This window comes from Nerophis lumbriciformis, linkage group LG01 (genome assembly GCF_033978685.3).
Source record: "Nerophis lumbriciformis linkage group LG01, RoL_Nlum_v2.1, whole genome shotgun sequence".
Classification (NCBI taxonomy): domain Eukaryota; kingdom Metazoa; phylum Chordata; class Actinopteri; order Syngnathiformes; family Syngnathidae; genus Nerophis; species Nerophis lumbriciformis.
Genome location: NC_084548.2, coordinates 44,800,261 through 44,822,563, shown reverse-complemented (window position 1 = coordinate 44,822,563; position 22,303 = coordinate 44,800,261). Strand labels below are relative to the sequence as shown.

Below are 22,303 nucleotides of genomic sequence, written 5' to 3'. Positions count from 1 at the left end.
TGATTTCAACTCATTTTAATGGCAGACATTGATTTGAGATACAAATGTTTTGAGTTAAGAGTGTGTCACAGAACAAATTAAGCTCATAAACTGAGGGATTACGGTATCCAGCAGAATGCTGAAAGTAATATGTCTGCTTAGTAAATATCTTCCTAGGACCTAACATCCTCATATGTGGCCATCACATTTTTGGTTGTGTAGACCACAATACAACATCTTTCTCTACAAGACACTAGTTTGCACTTATGAGGACATGATACTGCCAATTAGTGGTGGAGGAAGCGTATACCACATCACATGGGTTCAAGAAAACTGAAAACACATCGAAAAGTTCGGATGGAAACTTCTTTGTTTTTATACCCTTTGGGTTCCAAAAAGCCCAAATAACAAAGATAAATAAAAAATGCATGTCATACAAAAGGTTGGGTCTTAGAAGACTATGCTGCTATATTTCACGCTTGATTTCGGGTTTTTTTAATTCTCCCCCCAAATTATTCAACTTTATGACTGATTGCAAGTTTTGTTTAATATATTTGTATCTCCTTTTGTGTTTCTAAACTGACTTTCCTTCTTTGATCTTTGCAATCAAGTATGTTTCTGAGGTCTTTTGCGTTCCCTTAATTGTTACTCATTGACCAGAAGCATATTTACGCAAATAACTTGATGAATGAAAAGCTGGTGCAGTGAAATCCTGAATAACATCATTTGAAACATAACATTGTTATTACATACAGTAATTGCACCGCTTTCTATAAGCACCATAGTTAAAAAATTCTCAGTGGTTAATGAAACAAAAGTCCTTATTAATGCACCAAAACTCACCCCCTCAAAAGGTACAGGAGTGTGAGTTGACAATACGCCATAAAGAAAATAATGTTCAAGTAGTCTTTCGCACATCAGTATGATGGCTGTTCTTGATCCTCTTCATCACTCCATCTGTCAGAGCCATCCGTCCCAAAGTAGCGGTCCCCAAAGTCCCCTAAAAGCACACACCTATATAATATCTTTCTGAGGTACTCTATAACAATTCAATATTCCACTTAAACCAGAAAGTGTGAGTAATGCCTTACCGATACCGGGGATGACGTGTAAAGAGTCGTCAAGGTCCTTGTCCACAGCTGTGGTGATGATTTTAACCTTTGGGAAGGCATAGGCCACAGAGTGCACACCAAGCTCTGCCATCAGCAGCGACACCAGCAGGATTTTCTCCTCCTGCACTTCGTGGTCCTGCTCAGTCGCAAACACGTCACAGACCAACATTATGACATTTTGTGTAATCAAATGTGACCCAACACGGGCGCTGTATGAAACCGATGTAGTGTGAACTGGTGCACTGAGAGGGTACTGCAGTTATACTGAGAAACTTATTATGTAATTTTCGCTTCCAAAATAGTGTAGTATTGTGCAGTGCATATTACAAGCACAGTGATGAATACAATTGTTATTGATTATTACCTCTTACAAGTGATCATAATATTGTGTCTGGTTGGTGAATATTGGCGTTAAAAAAAGCAATGTTGGTAGGTGATCATGAGGTCTGAAGGAAGGCTAATAATGTCAAGTGAACCCACCAGAAGTACTCGCACCGCCATCATGGCTGCTGCACCAGTCGACACAGTGCTGTCCATTAAGATGACATGATCTTCGCTGATGTCTTTGGGCAGACGCAGGTAATGTAGCTGGGGAGGCCCATAGGAAAAAAGACAGGTTACCATGGTTACAAAAGCAGGAGGTGTAGTTTCCAAGGAGACACCCATCATCTAGAGAGCAACAATCGAACCTCTTTGCCTTTTGTTTAATGGGGTTCTTCAGACGTGTATTTCCCGTTAAGCACACTTGCTTCAAAATGAGCAAGACCTACCTCGGGTTCTCCTGAGTCCAGGTTGGTCTGGATGAGGATCTTGCCAATACGCACATCCTTGCACACAGCCCTCAGGGCGGGCTCCATGGTCTCTCCTGCCCGCAGAATGGACACACCAGTAATCTGTGGACATGAGTCAGTGGAACAGTTCGATGATCGAAAGCCCAAAAGACACACTTGAATGAGGAGCAAGAAACACTCACCCCTTTACCTCCAAATCTGTGGCCCTCATACTCATGGCCCTGTGGTGTCTGAACCTTGCAAGGCTGAGACAGAGAAAAGACCTGTTATTCATGCGATGCATATAAGGGGTACACGGTACTACTGTATACACAATACATTGCCTTTCCGTACATATTACAGTATTTTCAACAACTAAGCAAGAGTGTGGATTGTTTCTACATGGTGCCACAAACAACCTACATATTAACATGATTGCAGAGGACTTGTTGAGAACTTGTGTCAATGATGCCAGTTAAAGGGGAACTCCACTTTTAGGGGGAATTGTACCTATTATAGGTTGATTGGCAACACTAAAATTGGCCCTAGTGACCGCTATATATTATAGGTTTTATATGCACACTGTAAGTATATACTTATGTAGTGTGTATATAAAACCTTAATGGAGGTGTTTGAATAAAACTATATAAAAACATCTCTAAAAATATCAGAACACCTCCAATAAGGTTTTATATACACATTGTAAGAATATATGTAGTGTGTATATAAAACCTTAATGGAGGTGTTCGAATGTTTTTAGAGAGTTTTATAGGCAGAATAGAACGACTTCCAATGGCTCCATTGCAGGAAATCCGGCTTCCTACCACCTCTAAAGACATGCACCTGGGGATAGGTTGATTGGTAACACTAAATTGGCCCTAGTGTGTGAATGTGAGTGTGAATGATGTCTGTCTGTCTGTATTGGCCCTGCGATGAGGCGGGGACTTGTCCGGGGTGTAGCCTGCCTTCCGCCTGAATGCAGCTGGCATAGGCTCCAGCACCCCCTGCGATGCCGAGAGAGACAAGCGGTAGAAAATGGATGGATGGATGCATGGACGGATGGATGGATGGATGGATGGATGGATGGATGGATGGATGGATGGATGGAAGAATTTATGTAATGTAGTAACAGGCACATTTATAATCACATGTAATATTTACGTATTTTGATAATTTTATGCATTTGGCGGCGCATTAACTTAAAAAAACGCTTTAACACATTTGCTTTTTTCCTTCACAATATCACTATCATTCACTGCTACTTGATGAGCGCCAACAAACATAATAAAACATAATTTACTATACAATGTCTGCTGTCATTAGGATACCGACTGCTAGAATGTTCATGTATTCCCATTTAGATGAAGAATGACTCATAATACTCGTAAAGAAAAAAGGGGGTTGGAACCAAGCGCAGACAAGGCGTCTTTTCGTGTCTTTCTCACTTTTTATAGGTCTCAATTGGATGCCAAAGTGTACCAACTCATCCTTCTACTGTCCAGGTGGGAGGCAATATTTATGATCTAGAATAAACTTTCGAGCTCCTATGTGTGAAAGCAGCTCAACGCTGCTGTTAGCTCTCTGTGATCACAGCGCCGCTAAAATTAGTTTGTCTGCGTTAGCACTTATAATAACAATATCGCTAATACTTGGTTAATACTCAAGTCACAAAATGTAAATAAAGTATTATTGGCGCTTTTAAACTGATTTGTCAAGGGATTTATGGCCGGGATAGAGGAGCTCCCATTGACTCAATTATAAGCCAATTTTTATTTATATTTATTTGAGAGCTACTATGCATTTAAAAAATGTGAAATTGTGAAAGATAGGCAACATTCCAAAAAAAGTGCAGTTTCCCATTAAATGATTTACCAATATTTGGTACCATAATCCAATGGTCATTAAAACAAATGTGATTATTATTTTTAAGCAGGAGAAACATTGAATTATGTTCAATTGTGAGTAAAGTCACTAAAATGTATTTGGAAGAAAGTAATCTCATGGTTTACGTAATTCCTATCTCCATCAGGCCATCTCCATTTTAGTCCCTTAATGCTCCACAACACTGGAAAAAAATATCTGAAATTTGGGTCAAAAATACTTGTTTTTGCCAAACAAGGCATGTTTTTTGCCATGTTAATTAGACCAATTAGATGATCTCAAGTAATATAAAATATAAACATATAAAGATATAAAATCTGAAATATATTACTGAAAATGAGTCAACATAAAAATACCAGCCAACAAAACCAGTCAAATATTCCTGTTGTTCTGTTGGCCGATTATTTTGCATTTTTTTGGAAGTCTATAAATAATACAATATTAAAGGTATATACTGTAGATATATACAGTAAATATAGATACACATCGTGCTTCAAATATTGCGGTTGCACAACATTGAGGATTTAGGTTTTTGTTGTTGTTTTTTTAAGCATATATTACAATATTTTGGCCCAAAGTCAATCATTTTGAAGCATAAAAGTGACCAAATAAACAAAACATTTCAAGGGAACATCTCTGCGCTGCTGACCTGTCTCCGCTCGGGATGGTGTCCTGCTGGCCCCACTATGGACTGGACTCTTACTATTATGTTGGATCCACTATGGACTGGACTCTCACAATATTATGTCAGACCCACTCGACATCCATTGCTTTCGGTCTCCCCTAGAGGGGGGGGGGGGGTTACCGACATATGCGGTCCTCTCCAAGGTTTCTCATAGTCATTCACATCGACCTCCCACTGGGGTGAGTTTTTCCTTGCCCGTATGTGGGCTTTGTACCGAGGATGTCGTTGTGGCTTGTGCAGCCCTTTGAGACACTTGTGATTTAGGGCTATATAAATAAAGATTGATTGATTTATTGATTGATTGAAAGTTAGAGTAGTATTGGCCACTAAAGAAGACCACACCAATTAGAGTGTGCTGTTCAGTATCGTGGCCACTGATTGGCGCAGCATTACTTGATTTGATTAAAAGAGTGTAAAGGTGACTAAAGGGTGTTTGTTTCTACATTGATCTCACAATGTTGAGAAATGTATTTAGAATGTAGTGAACAGTTTTTTGTATCCTCTAGCTATGAAAATATTCAATTTATAATGAATGATTACTACCGTAATTTATATAACATAGAATAAATAAAAATAAAAAACAGAATGTACACAAAATACTATTTTAGTCCAACATGAGTATTTTTGATGTTGATTTCAGATATTTAATTTTGCTTTTATTTTGCATGTTGTAGTGCATGATCACAGACTGCTTGCAAACCTTGACTATAACCTATTATTTAATTCCGGCTGGGTTTTCTTCGGCTTCCTCCTACATTCCAAAAACATGCATGTTAGGTTAATTGGCGATTGCACGTGTCCATTGCCCTTCTCACCCAAAATCAGATGGGATAACTACTACTAACCCATGATACTAATGAGGACAAGCGGTATGGGAAAAGCATTGATGGATCTAGAGCTTTTTCAGTAATTTTTGTGATTTTGTTGATAATCAAATTACAGGTTAAAGGATACATTGCATATGTAAGACACTTTAAGCATATTAGTCACAGTGGTCTAATTCTAGTACACAAACAGCTTTTTATATGGTGTACTCACTAACTACGCACCTGTGATGACAAAAAGGTAAGTGCATGTTCTATAAGAAGGCGCATCAATCTCTTTGAATAGAAGATGAACTCATCTCTGCTGGTTTCTTTATTCCTGCAGAGAAGACAAATCAAGTTGCACATCTAGGATGATTTCAAATCACCCACAAAATCGCAGAAGCAGGCATCGCTACCTGATGATGGTGTGGAGGCCTTTGACTTGTGTTGTGCTCTCCAACACACTGAGCGTCTGTGGCAGTGGTTGTGTCTGCTGAGCGGATGCGAGAAGCGCCCTAATCAAAAAAATATCAAAAGTGTATGACTTGGCCGCAGAGAGGACAAAGATAGAGTTACACGCACTAGTTAACTACAAAATGCACATTAGCGTACCTGACACTGAGCTCACGCTGCATAAAGAGAAAGTAGTAGACGACATAAAAAATGTGAAAAGAAAGTAGCTTGAAGTTGGTTCCATGTGTCAACAACATCATGAAGTGCTCAAATCTGACTAGCAATATAAAGTACGGTATTAAAATAGAACTTGACACAAGGAAATATCTGTTTTTGAAATAAGAAAAACTTCTGGTAACTTTTTTGAATTTTTTCTCGGTGCAGCATTCACCCACAAGATGGCGCCACTGTCTCATGTTCACATAATGTTCCATAATGTTCCTCTTACCTCCTCCAGTTGACTGTGCACATGCTGGACTATCAGATCTATGGCCACCATATTGCAGCCCCCTTGAAGAGAAGTCAGTAAGAGGAGGTGTGAACTCTGCGTTCTTTGTAGTACGGTGATAAAGTTGCATAAAAAAAAAAAATTGTCTCGACCTCGTGGCACAACGATGTCCGCCAGTCTCATGGCTGGCTCAATGTACTGCTCAAAGGCGGGCTTTACAAACTTGTTGTATTGCTTGATGACACCTTCGATGTCCCGCATGCGCTCTGTGATATCCCTACGGAGGCGACGGACCAGTCGGATGTCTGAATCTGTGTCCACAAAGATTTTCATGTCCAGGAGCTGCAGTTGGAATGGACATTTTCAGTTCAATTAATATTTACCACATTCATTAAAAAGTTAAACCTGGAGATATACTTTATTCCAAACATGTCACTTTACCTGAAGAAGATCTTTATCTGCAAAAGCCATGATTCCTTCAAATATGATTACACTTGCACCATATACGTTCTTCTGTAGGGGAGAGACACACAGGAGTCTTCAGAGAGAAAATGTTGACAAATTCAGTAACATTAATATTACAAAATAATTTCACTTTTTGAATGTAACTATTAAAATAGGTTAACTTATTATACTTTATATATATATATATATATATATATATATATATATTAAATTCTATGTTTTATTGAGAAGTATGTGGACATGATTATCACAATGTTCTCAACATGATGAGCGCGCTCTGTCTTTTAATTCTTTTGTGCTCCTAACCCTGATAAACCATATTGAAATACTTGGAAATAAAAAAATACACAATTAACAAACATAAAAGGTTGGAAGGTTAACAGAGATTTAAGTCCTGGCCTGTATTATCTGCATCCTCCTTAAAAGGGGCCCTATCCTTCTTTTATCACATTTTCAGACTTACTGCATGTTGTAGATGTTGTACAGTACTCGTTATACATGATGAGGTTGGACTGTTTTTAGGTTATCTCTGGTTCAATGTGTGAATGTGAGTGTGAATGTTGTCTGTCTATCTGTGTTGGCCCTGTGATGAGCTGGCGACTTGTCCAGGGTGTAAACCGCCTTCCGCCCGAATGCAGCTGAGATAGGCTCCAGCACCCCAGCGACCCCAAAAAGGGACAACCGGTAGAAGATGGATGGATGGTTCAAATACAATTCCTAAATCTTGTGAAAGGTTGGGTATGAGAACTTCACAAGATTTCTACAAGGTCTTGTAAATTTCTTTAGGAGGACCAGAGGACTTTCACATTGCACATTGTTAATCATTACAGGGGTGTGACTATCCATTGAGAAACAAAGAACAATTGAGGAAAAAAAAGAGGAATATTTCTATCAGCACAAAATGCTGCTAGCAAACCCCGAAAACATTTTTTGAAAATCAAGACTACATTTTCTGCTATTGGGTGGAATTCTACATTTTATTTTACCTTGAAATTTATTGTCATCTACCAACTTCTTTTGGATGTCTTTTTGACACTTACATGTCCCATGTAACATACCACAGATTTTGTTTTGGATAATTTACTAACACTACTATGTAAAATGTAATGTATAAAAACCATGCAAAGAACCCAGAAAACGTTTTCCATTCGGCAACTCTGTCCTGTAGCAACGCCTTTTCGGGTAATATATTCCGGTTATGCATACTTGCCAACCTTGAGACCTCCGATTTCGGGAGGTGGGGGGGGCGTGGTGGAGGGGCGTGGTTGGGGGCGTGGCTAAGAGGGGAGGAGTATATTTACAGCTAGAATTCACCAAGTCAAGTATTTCATATATATATATATATATATATATATATATATATATATATATATATATATATATATATATATATAAGAAATACTTGACTTTCAGTGAATTCTAGCTATAAATATATATTTATTTTATCGTATATATATATATATATATATATATATATATATATATATATATATATACATATATATATATATATACATATAAAAGAAATACTTGAATTTCAGTGTTCATTTATTTACACATATACTTGTTGAGTTAAGGGTTGAATTGTCCATCCTTGTTCTATTCTCTGTCACTATTTTTCTAACCATGCTGAACACCCTCTCTGATGATACATTGCTGTGTGGCATGCACAAAAGTGCTTTCATCAAATGCACTAGATGGCAGCATTGTCCTGTTTAAGAGTGTCACAACATTGCTGTTTACGGCAGACGAACTGCTTTACGGTAGACCAAAACGTGACTGCCGTTGTTGTGTGTTGTTATCGCTCTGGGAGGACGTTAATGAAACTGCCTAACAATAAACCCACATAAGGAACCAAGAACTCGCCCTCGATCATTCTACAGTTATAACGTCATTGGGCAGGCACACCGTTTATATTGTGGGAAAGCGGACTCAGGTCCGCATGGACCTGAGTCCGCCTGAATTCCGGGAGATTTTCGGGAGATAATTTGTCCCGGGAGGTTTTCGGGAGAGTCGCTGAATTTCGGGAGTCTCCCGGAAAATCCGGGAGGGTTGGCAAGGATGCGGTTATGTGACCTCTGTCGAAAACATACGTTGAAAATATACCTTCTCGCTGGCTATTAATAAATACTCTACAACCTCAACTGATTCGGAACTAACAGTGTTCGGATCGTAGTCATCCAAATATTATTCAGCAAAGTAGACAGCTGTCAACGTTGTGGATCGGAGAGCGAATGGAGTCTACAACAAGTAAGCTAGCTAGATGGTTAGCTAATGAGAGCTCTTGTTTCGGTGCTCCTGATCACCTCCCCGTACTGCAACTCAGTGCAGCCTATAGGCAAGAGAAACAACAAGTAACTGTGGCTGAGGCGAAAGTTCAACAAATATTATTTACAATATATTTGTATTTAATATTTCATTAAAAAAAGCCAAAGTGATATTTTGACGTGAAAATTGATGTTTAAAAACGCAGATTTCCGCGTTCCCGCAGAAATTTCACATGCCTCTCTATGGCATATTCAATTGGAATTACCATTACGCTAGCGCATTTTGGAAAAGAGGAGCTTACTGTATGATAGTAGTTCCAACAGATTACGGTCAGTGCCTAAAAAAAGTACAGAATTTGATACCTATACCAGGTCCGTGTACAGTATGTCTTGCCTGCTGTCTAACAGTAAGTGCTGCTCAGCAGAGTTCATTGTCACATTTTCTAGGGCTAAACCTCGACCCCTTAGTAATCGCAACAGAAGCGAGGTCAGGCAGAAAGGCTACAAATGTGAGCCTTTTGACCGAAAGGAATATAAGACAGATTTGACCTGTACTCAACTTTGAGATTTATGGAGTATTTCATTAAAATAAACTCAAAAGGTGCCCCACTGAGGCACTAGTTCCTTTAAGCTTAAAAACAGCACACTCACCCAGTCTTTTTGTCGTCTGTGGGTGGTGAAGTCATACACAGGGATCTTCACACTTTTTCCTTGCTTCAGCTTCCGCAGGGTGGCAACCAGCAGCTCAAAGTCGAAGGCCCCCGGATGATCGAAGTTGTAATCGTTACTTGCGGCCAAGGCTTGTTCCTCAGGATATAAATCCTGTCGAACCCAACAGACTGTCACTTAGTTGTTTAGCTGATGAAGCATGTCAAGCACATTAAAGAAAAATATCTGTCATCTGCAACTTTGACAAAGGAAAACTGCAATTTTTGTGGAATTTTGCCCATCATCCACAATTCCTACATGGGACAAGAACACACGTATTTCCCTTTTCTGTGTGTTCTAGATTGGAAAAAGCCACTAGTACGAAGCAACTAACAATGCCGATAATGGGGATTCATCTATTTAGTCCATTAAAGCCCTCTAAAAACATCCAATAACTTCTAAAAATGCTCAATTTACATGCCATGACCTACAGTATATATTGACCAAACTATAAAGACATTGTTAAAGTAAAAGCTAACACAGAGGAACTACTTTTCTGGCATAGTGACCTTGCTCACATCACCATGCTCACACTACTTTTTCAGCCACTAGCAAGAGGTAATGCTAGCTACTTGAGCTGCTTCTGCTGTATTGCCTTTTAGTCTGGAAAAGTTAATGCCAGGATCTAAATCATGCCTCTCACCTGTATAGTAGAAGGTAGTGGCACCAGGCCGAGAACTTGGTCAACATTGAAATTCCGCACGCGACGCTAAAAATCCAGACAGACTGAAATAGGGGATATTGGCTCAACAACATTGCTCAACAACATCACCCAACAACATTGCTACGAAGACTGAGCAAGATGCTCATTTGTTATCTGAGGAATGAGGACTAAGTCTTTTGCTGAAAGACACAACCATCCCTTGCCGACACAGCATGTACAAGAATGCCCACATAAGTATGTCACAAATGGCCCACTGTTAAAAAGCACAGCATTCAGAGGCATCCAAAACAGTGTGCAAGCTCACGCCCAAATGCATGAACCTTATGATTTTATGCTTTAGTATTAACACCCATTCATCCATTTTCTACCGCGTGTCCCTCTTGGGGTCACGGGGGGTGCTGGAGCCTATCTCAGCTGCATTCGGGCGGTAGGCGGGGTACACCCTGGACAAGTCGCCACCATGTCCAATAATGGCTTATCCGATATTCCGATATTGTCCAACTCTTAATTACCGATACCGACAGCAACCAATACCGATATATACAGTTGTGGAATTAACACATTATTTTGCCTAATTTTGTTGTGATGCCCCGCTGGATGCATTAAACAATGTAACAAGGTTTTCCAAAATAAGAGAACAACTTCAACTCAAGTTATGGAAAAAAGTGCCAACATGGCACTGCCATATTTATTATTGAAGTCACAAAGTGCATTATTTTTTTTAACATGCCTCAAAATAGCACCTTGGAATGTTGGACATGCTCTCCCTGAAATAATCCTGATACCCACTACAACTATGGGAAACACTGTACTTTGACTTTCACAAAGTGCTTTTTTTTCTTTTAAACATGCCTCAAAACAACAGCTACAAAAACAATGAAGGCACACAACTTCAGTCCAGAGTATACTATAAACTGGGCTCAATCTGCCCTGCTCTTAACGTATTCGTATGAGTAACAAAAATGTGCAAATAAAAACAAGAAAGGCACAAAAATAAAAAACTGCTTCAGTCTAGACTTGTAGATAACACAGCCATCCGTTAAAGTGCATGAACATGAATAAAACTGCTTCAGTCTAGATCAGTAGAAAACACAGCCATCCTTTAAAGTGCATGGGGGAAAAGGCACAAAACATAAATAAAACAGTTTCACTGAGTCCAGACTATTAGTCTATTTGTGCAACAGATGAAGCTCAAAGAGTGGGCTAATTCTTTTTCTCCTTGTAATCACGTGTGAGAGGTAGATTTTTCTGAATGATAACAAGCATCTCAGCATTGTCACAATGTATGCGATTTTCTGTTCTTGTCGATGATATGGGCGGCAGCACTAAACAGTTCGCTGTCAACACGGATGCAGGGTGCGGTGAGGTACTGGGGTGGGCGGGGCGTGGGGGGTGTATAATGTAGCGTCCCGGAAGAGTTAGTCCTGCAAGGGGTTCTGTGTATTTGTTCTGTTGTGTTTATGTTGTGTTACTGTGCAGATGTTCTCCCAAAATGTGTTTGGCATTCTTGTTTGGTGTGGGTTCACAGTGTGGCACATATTTGTAACAGTGTTAAAGTTGTTTATACGGTCACCCTCAGTGTTACCTGTATGGCTATTGATCAAGAGTGCTTGCATTCACTTGTGTGTGTCAAAAGCCTTTTATATTATGAGACTGGGCCGGCACGCAAATGCAGTGCCTTTAAGGATTATTGGCGCTCTGTATTACACCCTCCGTCCGAGTACACAGCGGCGTTTTTAAAAGTCGTAAATTTTACTCTTTGAAACCAATACCGATAATTTTGAAACCGATACTGATCATTTCCGAAGCATTAATCGGCCGATAATATCAGCAGGCCGATATTATCTGACATCCCTAATCGCAGGGAGTATTAACACCAGTATCCAAAATTGTTTGTAAGTCAGAAAAGTGAAAATCATCATAGGTACTCTTTAAACAATAGCCCTGAGGCATCCATCCATCCATTTTCTACCGCTTATTCCCTTTTTGGGGTCGCGGGGGGCGCTGGAGCCTATCTCAGCTACAATCGGGCGGAAGGCGGGGTACACCCTGGACAAGTCGCCACCTCATCGCGGGGCCAACACAGATAGACAGACAACATTCACACTCACATCCACACACTAGGGCCAATTTAGTGTTGCCAATCAACTTATCCCCAGGTGCATGTCTTTGGAGGTGGGAGGAAGCCGGAGTACCCGGAGGGAACCCACGCAGTCACGGGGAGAACATGCAAACTCCACACAGAAAGATCCCGAGCCCGGGATTGTAATCTTTATAACTGAAAACTATTTGAATACCGTCCGTTGTTATCTGCTTTCTACTTTGAAAACATCATGAACAAAGTATATTGACATGCATGAATGACTTACCTTGTAGAAGGAATCCATGGACAGTAGCACCACCCAGGGCACATCGAGAGCCTCAATGATTTTATTGGCTACGGTCGTCTTGCCTGAGGCACTGCCCCCACATAACCCTGCCGATACACACAGCACTCTATTTCAGAAGACCATTATATGTGTTTTGCAGAGTGTGTCTAATGTTGTCGGGCCGCATGCGTATGTCACAGCAGTTACATGTTTAAGTGGGACAAGCAGAAATGCTGTGCAGCTCAACAAAAAAAGTGGCGAGCTAAGAAAGTCAAACCATCTTCACTGAGCATCATACCGATGACAAAGGCCTCTTTGGACTGCGCTCCATGCTCATCATACCAGGGAGGTCGGCCAGCAGTGTAGATTGTGCGGGTGCCTGTGCGAAGCAAGGGGGGCTCTGTTTTACTCAGCGAAGTAGTGCTCTTTCTGCGGGGTGCACCTGCGGGAGGCAGGAGCCGGTCCAACGAGTCCTCTCCGCTCCCACTGGAAAACAAGTACGCAATTTAGAACCTGAATGTTACACTTCACAAGATTCTGTCACAGAAACAACAAAAAATAAGTGGTTATATGTACTTTTGTCAGTTTCAAATTATTAATTTTGACGAGAGTGACATATTGCACCAGACCAGTATGGGGACAACAGGCAGGTGGAGGTTATACATTTAGTTACAGTATGTATCAAAACATTGATGACCAGTATGGAAACATCAGGACAGACACAGGATAGCAGAAACCAAATAAAACTGTCAACTCTGAAAAGATGGTAAACACTTAACACTTTTAACACCACTTATTAGGTGACATTTTTCACAACAACACAAAGTTGCATTGTGTAAGTGGTACCAGCTGTGAAACCACATAAATACTAATCTCATGTTCTTCTCGGCTGAAATTAGAATTAATTTATGAAGCAAAACTACATATGGGAAATCTATAAATAGGAAGTGTTTTGCATTCTTTTGTTGACTACTGATACACATTTCAGGGAACCATCAGAGAGACTACCCACAAAAAAAACTTGTGCTGTCGCTCACATGCATCATAAACCTGCGCCGCCTGTGACCTCTCAGATACCCCTGCTGAGAAGACTATTTATAGCTCATACAACACACACAACAAACAAGTTAATATTTTGTGCAATAAAACCGGCATCCTGCTTGTATTATACAAGAAACATCAATGCAGGCGGGTCATACCTGGAGTCGGACCTCAGAGACCAACAGCCAGAGATTCTGGCACCTGCACAGTCCAGTAAGGTTCTATCCGCTTCGGATGACAACCTGTTGTTGTCCATCTTGCTTTGGCACATGTATCTTTGGCTCTAATGTGAATGAATATAGCACTAGGCATACAGTACAATACCAGCCTCCTTTTCTGTCAGGTCCATGCGTCCTCGCCACTCTCTGACATTGTGTGCATGGAAGACACTTAAGAGGATCAGTGTAACACTGGCAGCAAAGAGCTGCTTGGCTGGTATTAATAGAGGCACCTGTAAGTAAAAGAAGAGGACAGGATAATGTCTTTTGCTGATCCTTTGTTACGGGTCAATAATCAGAGTCACACAAACGGCTAAATTTGACAGAAAAACTCAAATACAAAACACTGGCAAGCCTCAACCATCTTCAGCTTCCCATTCCCGCTAGACTGTCTCGACCAAACACAGGGACAACAGTTGTAATCATTTTTAACATAATGTAAATTTTATAGTCTCATGGACTATGAGGAGAAGCCGAAGTATCTGGAAAATCAAGGAGAACATGCTAACTCCATAGAAAGATCAAAGAAGAGATGGCAACCCAGAACCTTCTCGCTGTGTGGCGGCAATACTAACCACTGCACCACTGTGCAGAACAATCAAGAAAATAGCCAGACAAAAGTGAAAATGTTATCTTTTTTTTAACTGATGTTTGATTGTCTCTCATTACATGCTCACAGTCCCTGTTTTAGCCGCTTGGTGGCAGAATTGAAGGTTGTTTGCTGTGATTTCATTAGAAGGCCTAATTTAAAAACACATCCAATAAACGTTTTACTTCAAGGGCCAGTATGCTTTGAATTGACATTGAAACATATAGTGCATCCAGAAAGTATTCACAGCGCTTCACTTTTTTCACATTTTGTTATGTTACATCCTTATTCCAAAATGGAATATATCTAATTGTGTCCTCAAAATTATACACACAATAGAGATGCGCGGTTTGCGGACACAACCGCGGAGTCCGCGGATTATCCGCGGATCGGGCGGATGAAATTTAAAAAAATAAGATTTTATCCGCTCGCGGGTCGGGTCGGGCGGATTAATTAGATTTTTTTTTTTTTTTTTTTTTTTTTTGCGGGTGGCAGTTAAACCAATTCGGAAATATATATACATAGTTAAATGTTGTTACCCACATACGAAAAACGAGCAGGCACCTGCAGCATATGCCACAACAGAAGAAAAAAAAAGAAAAGAGATGGACACTTTTACGGAGCGGAGAAGGGACGCCTCGCCGGGGTCCGGGACCGAGGCCCCTTCCCCCGAGAGGGCCCCACCGGGAGCCGTAGTTGAGGCGATCCGCGAGAAGGGCCCGACGCACGTCCAGGGTCACTACCGCGCCCACCGCACCGACACCCCGCCTCGTCCGCTTTCGCCGCGGCCGGCGTCACGCGCAGCAGGTAAGCAGCTTACCTGCCCGCCACCCCCGTGGCCGGGGGCTCGTAACATGGGTCACTCCGCGCGCTCCGCCCGCGCAGCTTACCTGCTTGCCACCCCTGTCGTGACAGCGTGGCACGCGAATGTCTGTGCATTGGATCAGTCTCCTTTCTTTAACAGGCAAAAGCTTTATAACCTCACCATACCTGCCAACTTTTAAATCAGAAAAACCTAGTAGCCAGGGTCCAAGGGCCGCAGGCCCCGGTAGGTCCAGGACAAAGTCCTGGTGGAGGGTTCAGGGCTTCGCCCCCCGACGCAAAATGATTATTAGCATTCAGACAGGTTAAAATGTTGCTAAAACCATCACTTTTCTATCAGTCACAGTGACTTTTCAAAACAAAAATATTACAGCAAAAATCATATGGGTTGATTGACATGTTTATTCTGTAAGCTAACTTCAATAGTTTGAAATTATTTTGACAGTTAATGCCAGTTATCCTGTCAACCTTTCACAAGACTTCAATTTGTTAATTGAAAGTATAAATAGTATAAACACTTTTAACAGTATGTCGTGCTGTGAAATACAGCCGACAGGATTGCGCATGCAGGTGCAGGAGAACAAAGGACTTATTTCATTTAAGGTTTGTGATAAACCATCAAACTCATTCGTTAAAAGGACTCTATAGTAATATAAAGCGAATTTTTCTGGACATTATCATGCAAGAAAAGTTTATTTTTGGGATCGCGATCACCGCGTAATGATTTTTAAAGGTTGCATTACAAACATGTAACTGTCCCATGTGATCAGCCAGTGCGATTGGAAGTCCATGCTCAATTATTGCCTCCGTAAATAAAACTTCGGCATTTATCACATCCAAAGAATCTGTTTGGGCGACGAAAAACGTTGAAAGTTTTCCACTTGTATCGCTAGCAACGGCATTAGACTTGTGTTTTTTTGTCCCAACGTGGTCTTTTACATCGCTAATTCCTCCGTGTCCGATCGAAAAATCTTGTCTGCACAAGGTGCAATTCACGTAGTTTTCACCCTTTTTTAAAAAAAATTAATATTAGATATATAACAACGGGCGGATGGCGGGCGGGTGCAGTTCTGATCAAACGTTACATCGGGTGGATGGCGGATGGTTGACGACTTTCTGACGCGGTTGCGGATGAAATAATTGCCTATCTGCGCATCTCTAACACACAATACCTTATCATGACAACGTGAGAATGTTTTTTTTAACTTTTCAAATGTACTGTATTACAAAAAAATAATAATAAGAAATCACATATACATGATTATTCACAGCTTTTACTCAAAACTTTGTTGATGTACCATTTGGCAACAATTACAGCCACAAGTATTTTTGAATACGATCCCACAACCTTAGAACACCTAAATGCCCCACCACTTTGTTTACTTCTGTTCAAAAGTCACGTGACGAAATACAACTTACAAGGGGAATATGGCAAACTAAACAACAGGCACCATGACTGCTACCAAGGATGTGTGCGTCTGTGTCCGGATGCACGCAACGGCTGTCGTTTTGACGTTAGTTTTTCTGACGAAATAAACCAAAATTATGCGTCTAAATATGGCTTCAAACATACTTCAGCTACATTCCTGCAGTGTTTAGTGACCAGCAAGCACTGTAATACACACCCAACGGCGCAATAAACATAAACAAATCCATAGAACGACGAGAAAAATAACTTACAAACCACATTTTGTCAAAATGTTCATTAGCTTTGGACCAACAATCACAGAGAAATTGTGACTTTTGTGTGAAGTGTGTAACTATGGTGGTTGCCTCCAATGTATTTGTAATCACTCTATGTATCACTCACCGTGTATTATTTTCACTGATCTTTCTTTTTCTTAACATGGTAAGTAAATAAGTGTACTTTTGTAGTTATTTCCCAATATTTCTGCCCAATAACTCAAATATGGTAACACTGGCCAGTAGTAGAGAATATGGAGTGATTTTTGGTCCAGAACATATTTTGCTTTATTCAATATTGACGTATTACTTGCCACTCTATGTTGTCATTTATTTAAATGACATTTCCAGTTAATTTTCTAATCTATTATTACACCCAAAATTCGGTTTCAATTACTCTTTCAATGTCTACTTCGTCTATTTGTATTTGAATTTCTCTCCGACTGTTACCATCCATCCATTTTCTATCGCTTGTCCCTTTCGGGGTTGCGGGGGGTGCTGGAGCCTATCTCAGCTGCATTCGGGCGGAAGGCGGGGTACATCCTGGACAAGTCACCAACTCATTGCAGGGTCAACACAGATAGACAGACAACATTCACACTCACATTCACACACTAGGGCCAATTTAGTGTTGCCAATCAACCTATCCCCAGGTGCATGTCTTTGGAGGTGGGAGGAAGCCGGAGTACCCTGATGGAAACCCACGCAGTCACGGGGAGAACATGCAAACTCCATACAGAAAGATCCCGAGCCCGGGATTGAACTCGGGACTACTCAGGACCTTCATATTGTGACCTAATAGCATTATTTCAGTTTTGCTGAGATTCAAAGACAGTCAGTTTTTTTAAACAATCTCTTTCAATTATTATTTTTTTCTGTTATTATTTATATAACCTTATGTGTGTTCTCTTCTGAACAGAAAGTAGATGCTGTGTCGTGTGCTTTCCTCGCATAAGTGTTGTTCACGGACCTTCACTTCCCATACTTGTCTTCTTTCCGGGTTGTTGGTAAAGCGATGTAAAAGCTTTCCACAATTGTCGCGGGTGGAGCAGCCCCATGCTGAAAAACAGGGCATTTTTACAAGTCGAAAAACTAACAAAGAAGCGCTGCAAACACATTGCATCAGTTTAAACAGTTTCAGTTTCACGTGACCAATCAAACCAGGTTGGCCATACTCTCTTTGTGAACGACTCTGGCCTTTGTGTTACACATGTAATCTTAATAAATTCATGATTACACTGTAATACTGGTTCCGATTAAGGAGGCAGAATGACTCTGCTCAAGTCAGCCTTGTATTTGTTTTCACAAAACTAGCACTGTATATCTAACAGGGAGGAGTGCACCACACACTCATGAGAATAGCTCATCGAACACTTCCTCATTTCTTCTTCGCTCCCAGACTAAGTCTAGCTGCGGCCAGCCCATCCCTGCCATCTGTAGTCCACACTGGGCACAGTTCACTCCACAATATTCCCATTGCTGCAGTACTTTACAATAATATATCCTGCTTTTCCCGATCTTCTGACTACTTTCATCCTCTTTACCGCCTCACTAGTTAACCTATAGGCTACTATAACGCAGTCCACACTCTTCATTTTTTAATCTTTCAAAGCATTCACTGTTGGATTTTGAATTGCTTCACACTCAGACTAGCTTACACAAGCTTTGCTGGCTCAAAAAAAAAATCACCACTCCAACATTAACGTGAATATGGCTTCAAGTAAAAATTGCACAATTCTCTTAAAGTGGTTGTCCCTGCTGAGGGACGTGTCCACATGTTGGAACAGAATAATAAAACACATTGAGACAGCGTGGGCATGCCAGTTAGCGCAGGCTGCACTAGGCCTGTACTGGCTAACGTAGCTAGCTTTGACTCTCAGCAGCCAATCAACTCGCCACCGTGCGTGGGAAAGCGTGAACGAGTCAATTAGTGTAGACTGCACTCAGCTGTACTCGGCCTGCTAGCGTGGTTAGCTCTAAGCAGCCAGCTAACCACGGTGTGTCGAAGAACGGGCGAGTTAGCATTTTTGTACTGAAAGCTAAATAAAAAAAAAACACCACTTTGGTTAGAAAAATATTATAATTCCGCTCAGTACCGGTATTTTTTAGTACCGGCTCCTAATTGGGTCGGTCCTCCTACACCGTGAAGATTCTGGACTAACAGTACTGCTATCTGTATTTTTTTTAATCCAGCTGACCGTCGTTATTATGACACGCTATCACATTCGGTTCAGCTGCCACTGCATACACCAGGGGTGTCAAACGTATGGCCCGCGGGCCGGAACAGGTTTTATCCGGCCCGCGGGATGAGTTTGCCAAGTATAACAATGAGCCAAATTTTTTGAATGAAAGAAACTACTGTTCTAAATGTGTCCACTAGATGTCGCAATAGCAATTCTTTGTATCGTTGTAGAGTATGCTACATATGTAAAAACAAATAAACCACATGATGTTAGAGCACAAGTCGAGGAGAATGATCAATCTACATAAATAACATCCTGTAATTTGATTTTGATATATTTTTTTTTATCTTGATGGATTGAAAATTAACACCAATGAGTTGACTGATGAACATTATCACACAATTTATTCAGAAAGTATAAATAACGTCAAATAAAGATAGAATACTATTAACCGCAACATATAAGTGTAAAAAAACAAAACAACAACATTATGATTTGTATATTTTCAGAATGTGCTTGTTCTATTTGTAAACAAAGAAAATCTGATGTTGTCTTTATTTTTAAGTTATCGTGCCGTGATTTTACCAGTCCGGCCCACTTGGGAGTAGATTTTTCTCCATGTGGCCCCCGACCTAAAATGATCTTGACACCCCTGGCTTACACATAACAAATCAGCTTGTAATAGTACAAATAGAAAGAAACACCACACAAAAGTTTGTAACACCACAATTCATCCTCAAAAGACCCTCAATGTCACGCACGCTAATAAGAGTTATAGTTTCAACTTAACTAATGACTGTCACTACCACACTTCATCAACCATCCTCATAGCAATCCAAAAATCCAATAGGCTAATAATAATCCACTCATATCAGTGAAAAATTTAAGTGACACAATAATCCATAAAGTTGCTTTGACGCAAGATAAAATCCACTGACTGGTCCGTAGTCGCTGTCTGACGTCACTTCATCGTGGCACGATTGCGACGTGGCATTAATAGACACTTTGCTTAATTGTGTTGAAGTTCTGTCTCTTTACACAACAACTTGACGATTGAAAATTACAATTGATCACTGAGTCTTTTTATTTTTATTGTTCACACAACACAGGTCATAGGTCGTTAGCTGTCAATCTCCGGTCGGTCACTCACTCCGGTCTGTGTGCAACATAAATACAAAACTATTTCTATTGTTACAAAATACACACCCACATAACATGTTAATTGATTGTCTTGCTTTATAATATATATATTTGATATGATATATCATTTAAAAGGTATCTGATCTGTACACGAGTGCATAAATGATATTTCCAGCTGGGTGTAATTGTAATGAATAGAAACAGTGATGGATCGGTGAGCTTTTTACAAGATGATGACATAAGAACTGCATTAGCAAACATAGTTGACTTGTTTAGGACTTAAAAAGCAGGTGTTGATAAAAGATTTCCCTGCTGAGATGTTACCTCATGTTGTGGACCTGCACACTATCTTGTGCTAATAAAAAACGGTAATATAAAATGCATTTTTCCAACATCTTTATTTACACCAATTACATATAGTACCGGTAAGAGTACCGAAAAATACCAGTATCAATAACGAATGTCGATAAGGGTATCGCATCGATAAAATCTTAACGATATACATCCCTATCTAGGATGCCTGCAATTTTATGCTAACAGTCGGCCAACAACATATCCTCTGTCGTCCACACATAAGTGTCTCCATTTTCACTGCACAACACAACACCTTCCTCCTTCTCCACCAATCACCTTTCAGGCTCGGTACGTTCACGAACATGGGAACGCAGAACATCAATAAAGTGAACAAATAACATTAAAGGGGAACTGTACTTTTTATTTTATTTTGCCTATCGTTCACAATCCTTATGAGAGACAGCCACACATCTGTTTGTTTGTTTTTTTGCATTCTAATTTGTAATAATGACCTCGTTCGAGATGGCTAGCAACGCAGCTAATGTGAGCAATCCATTCTGCTAAACCACTCTAAATATGCATCCAAAAACCGCCAATATTACTTCATTTATGTTCCGTCACCTGTATAATAACCAAGTTGTAGCAACATTACTTGCAGCATGCAAATAAAACGTTGATGGAGAGGTTTGAAGCTGGTTAAGAGAGGGATTTGAATGCTACAATGGTGATTCTAATTAGCCGCATCTTGCAGGCATTTTTTGTCTTTAGAATCCTAAAAAAAATATATATGCGTTCTTGTCTCAGTGAATGATAGGCAACATTTCAGAAAACGTGCAGTTCCCCTTTAACACCAGCAGGTCATTACAATACAAATTACACATTGGTTTAAAATATGTTCAGGATGCATCTTGGTAAATGTGGGATTAAAGAAGATTGTATGAGCAGATTAAGGTTTGATATGATGTAATTATTTTATGTAGTATGCAGAGGACCTTTTGCTAGCCTCGTTATGTAATCTGTATCATGAATCAATTTAAGTGGACCCCGACTTAAACAAGTTGAAAAACTTATTCGGGTGTTACCATTTAGTGGTCAATTGTACGGAATATGTACTTCACTGTGCAACCTACAAATAAAAGTCTCAATCAATCACTCAATCAATAATGAGGTGAATGTTTAACTTACAAATACATCTATAGACACAAATACATATTAATAGTCAAAAGTGATTGTAGTACAGCGACATTTAACATACTGTTGTGGAAATAGTCTAATCTTATTGTGTAACAGTTATGTGTGACGCAGAGAGGCGTCATCAGCTCAGCTACTTTTTGAGGGGCTCGAGTACCTCACACAAAGCATTTGGTTCGTCCATAACCACTACATGTATCTATTTCATTTATTTTTTTAAATCTATTTCACATTGACAGTGAAATGTTTTAATCAAATATGTAAATACAATGTATTTCAGAGCGAGAGCGAGAGGGAGATGGACTCCCAAGGACACAACAGCGTGACAAACAAGAAAAAGACAATGATTGAGATGCGACAACAAATGTTTGCCCTTAAAAACATGTTTGGTCATGTACCTGTCGGAGCGACACGACATTATTTACCCGCACTTCGTTTCCAGGTGGACCTTAGGAGGTCCGAACCGGCGTCGACTGTCAGAAGCCATGGATGGATACTTCCTTACTGACGCATCATGGGTACTGTAGTTTACTAA

The 22,303-nt window shown here is 40.2% G+C and overlaps 1 protein-coding gene across 4 annotated transcripts; it reads right to left on the bottom strand.

Annotated features, from left to right (window-relative positions):
* uckl1a (uridine-cytidine kinase 1-like 1a) lies at positions 1 to 22,277 on the bottom strand. Of its 4 annotated transcripts, none has more exons than XM_061983520.1 (15): positions 22,167 to 22,277; positions 12,906 to 13,093; positions 12,608 to 12,714; positions 9,518 to 9,688; positions 6,576 to 6,647; positions 6,287 to 6,476; positions 6,135 to 6,196; positions 5,846 to 5,862; positions 5,650 to 5,748; positions 5,477 to 5,570; positions 2,065 to 2,127; positions 1,862 to 1,984; positions 1,572 to 1,679; positions 1,071 to 1,227; positions 1 to 979 (listed from the first exon to the last, which is right to left on the bottom strand). In XM_061983520.1, the coding sequence occupies exons 1-15, from the start codon at positions 22,184 to 22,186 to the stop codon at positions 897 to 899; spliced, it is 1,554 nt and encodes a 517-aa protein (XP_061839504.1). In that variant the 5' UTR covers positions 22,187 to 22,277; the 3' UTR covers positions 1 to 896. The 4 variants fall into 4 exon arrangements, with proteins under 4 accessions (XP_061839504.1, XP_061839501.1, XP_072769781.1 ...); XM_061983517.2 differs by lacking the exon at positions 22,167 to 22,277 and adding an exon at positions 13,807 to 14,884; XM_072913680.1 differs by lacking the exons at positions 9,518 to 9,688; positions 22,167 to 22,277 and adding an exon at positions 13,807 to 14,884.
* Between the last annotated feature and the right edge of the window lie 26 nt (positions 22,278 to 22,303).

Bases quoted from the DNA above. Each gene is read 5' to 3' on its own strand.
- uckl1a (XM_061983517.2), bottom strand. From the start codon at position 13,919: ATGTGCCAAAGCAAGATGGACAACAACAGGTTGTCATCCGAAGCGGAT. The intron at 12,715-12,905 runs GTATGATGCTCA...GTGTATCGGCAG, and splicing joins CAAAGAGGCCTTTGTCATCG to GGTTATGTGGGGGCAGTGCC. The intron at 5,571-5,649 runs GTAGCGATGCCT...TCTTCTCTGCAG, and splicing joins GGCCTCCACACCATCATCAG to GAATAAAGAAACCAGCAGAG.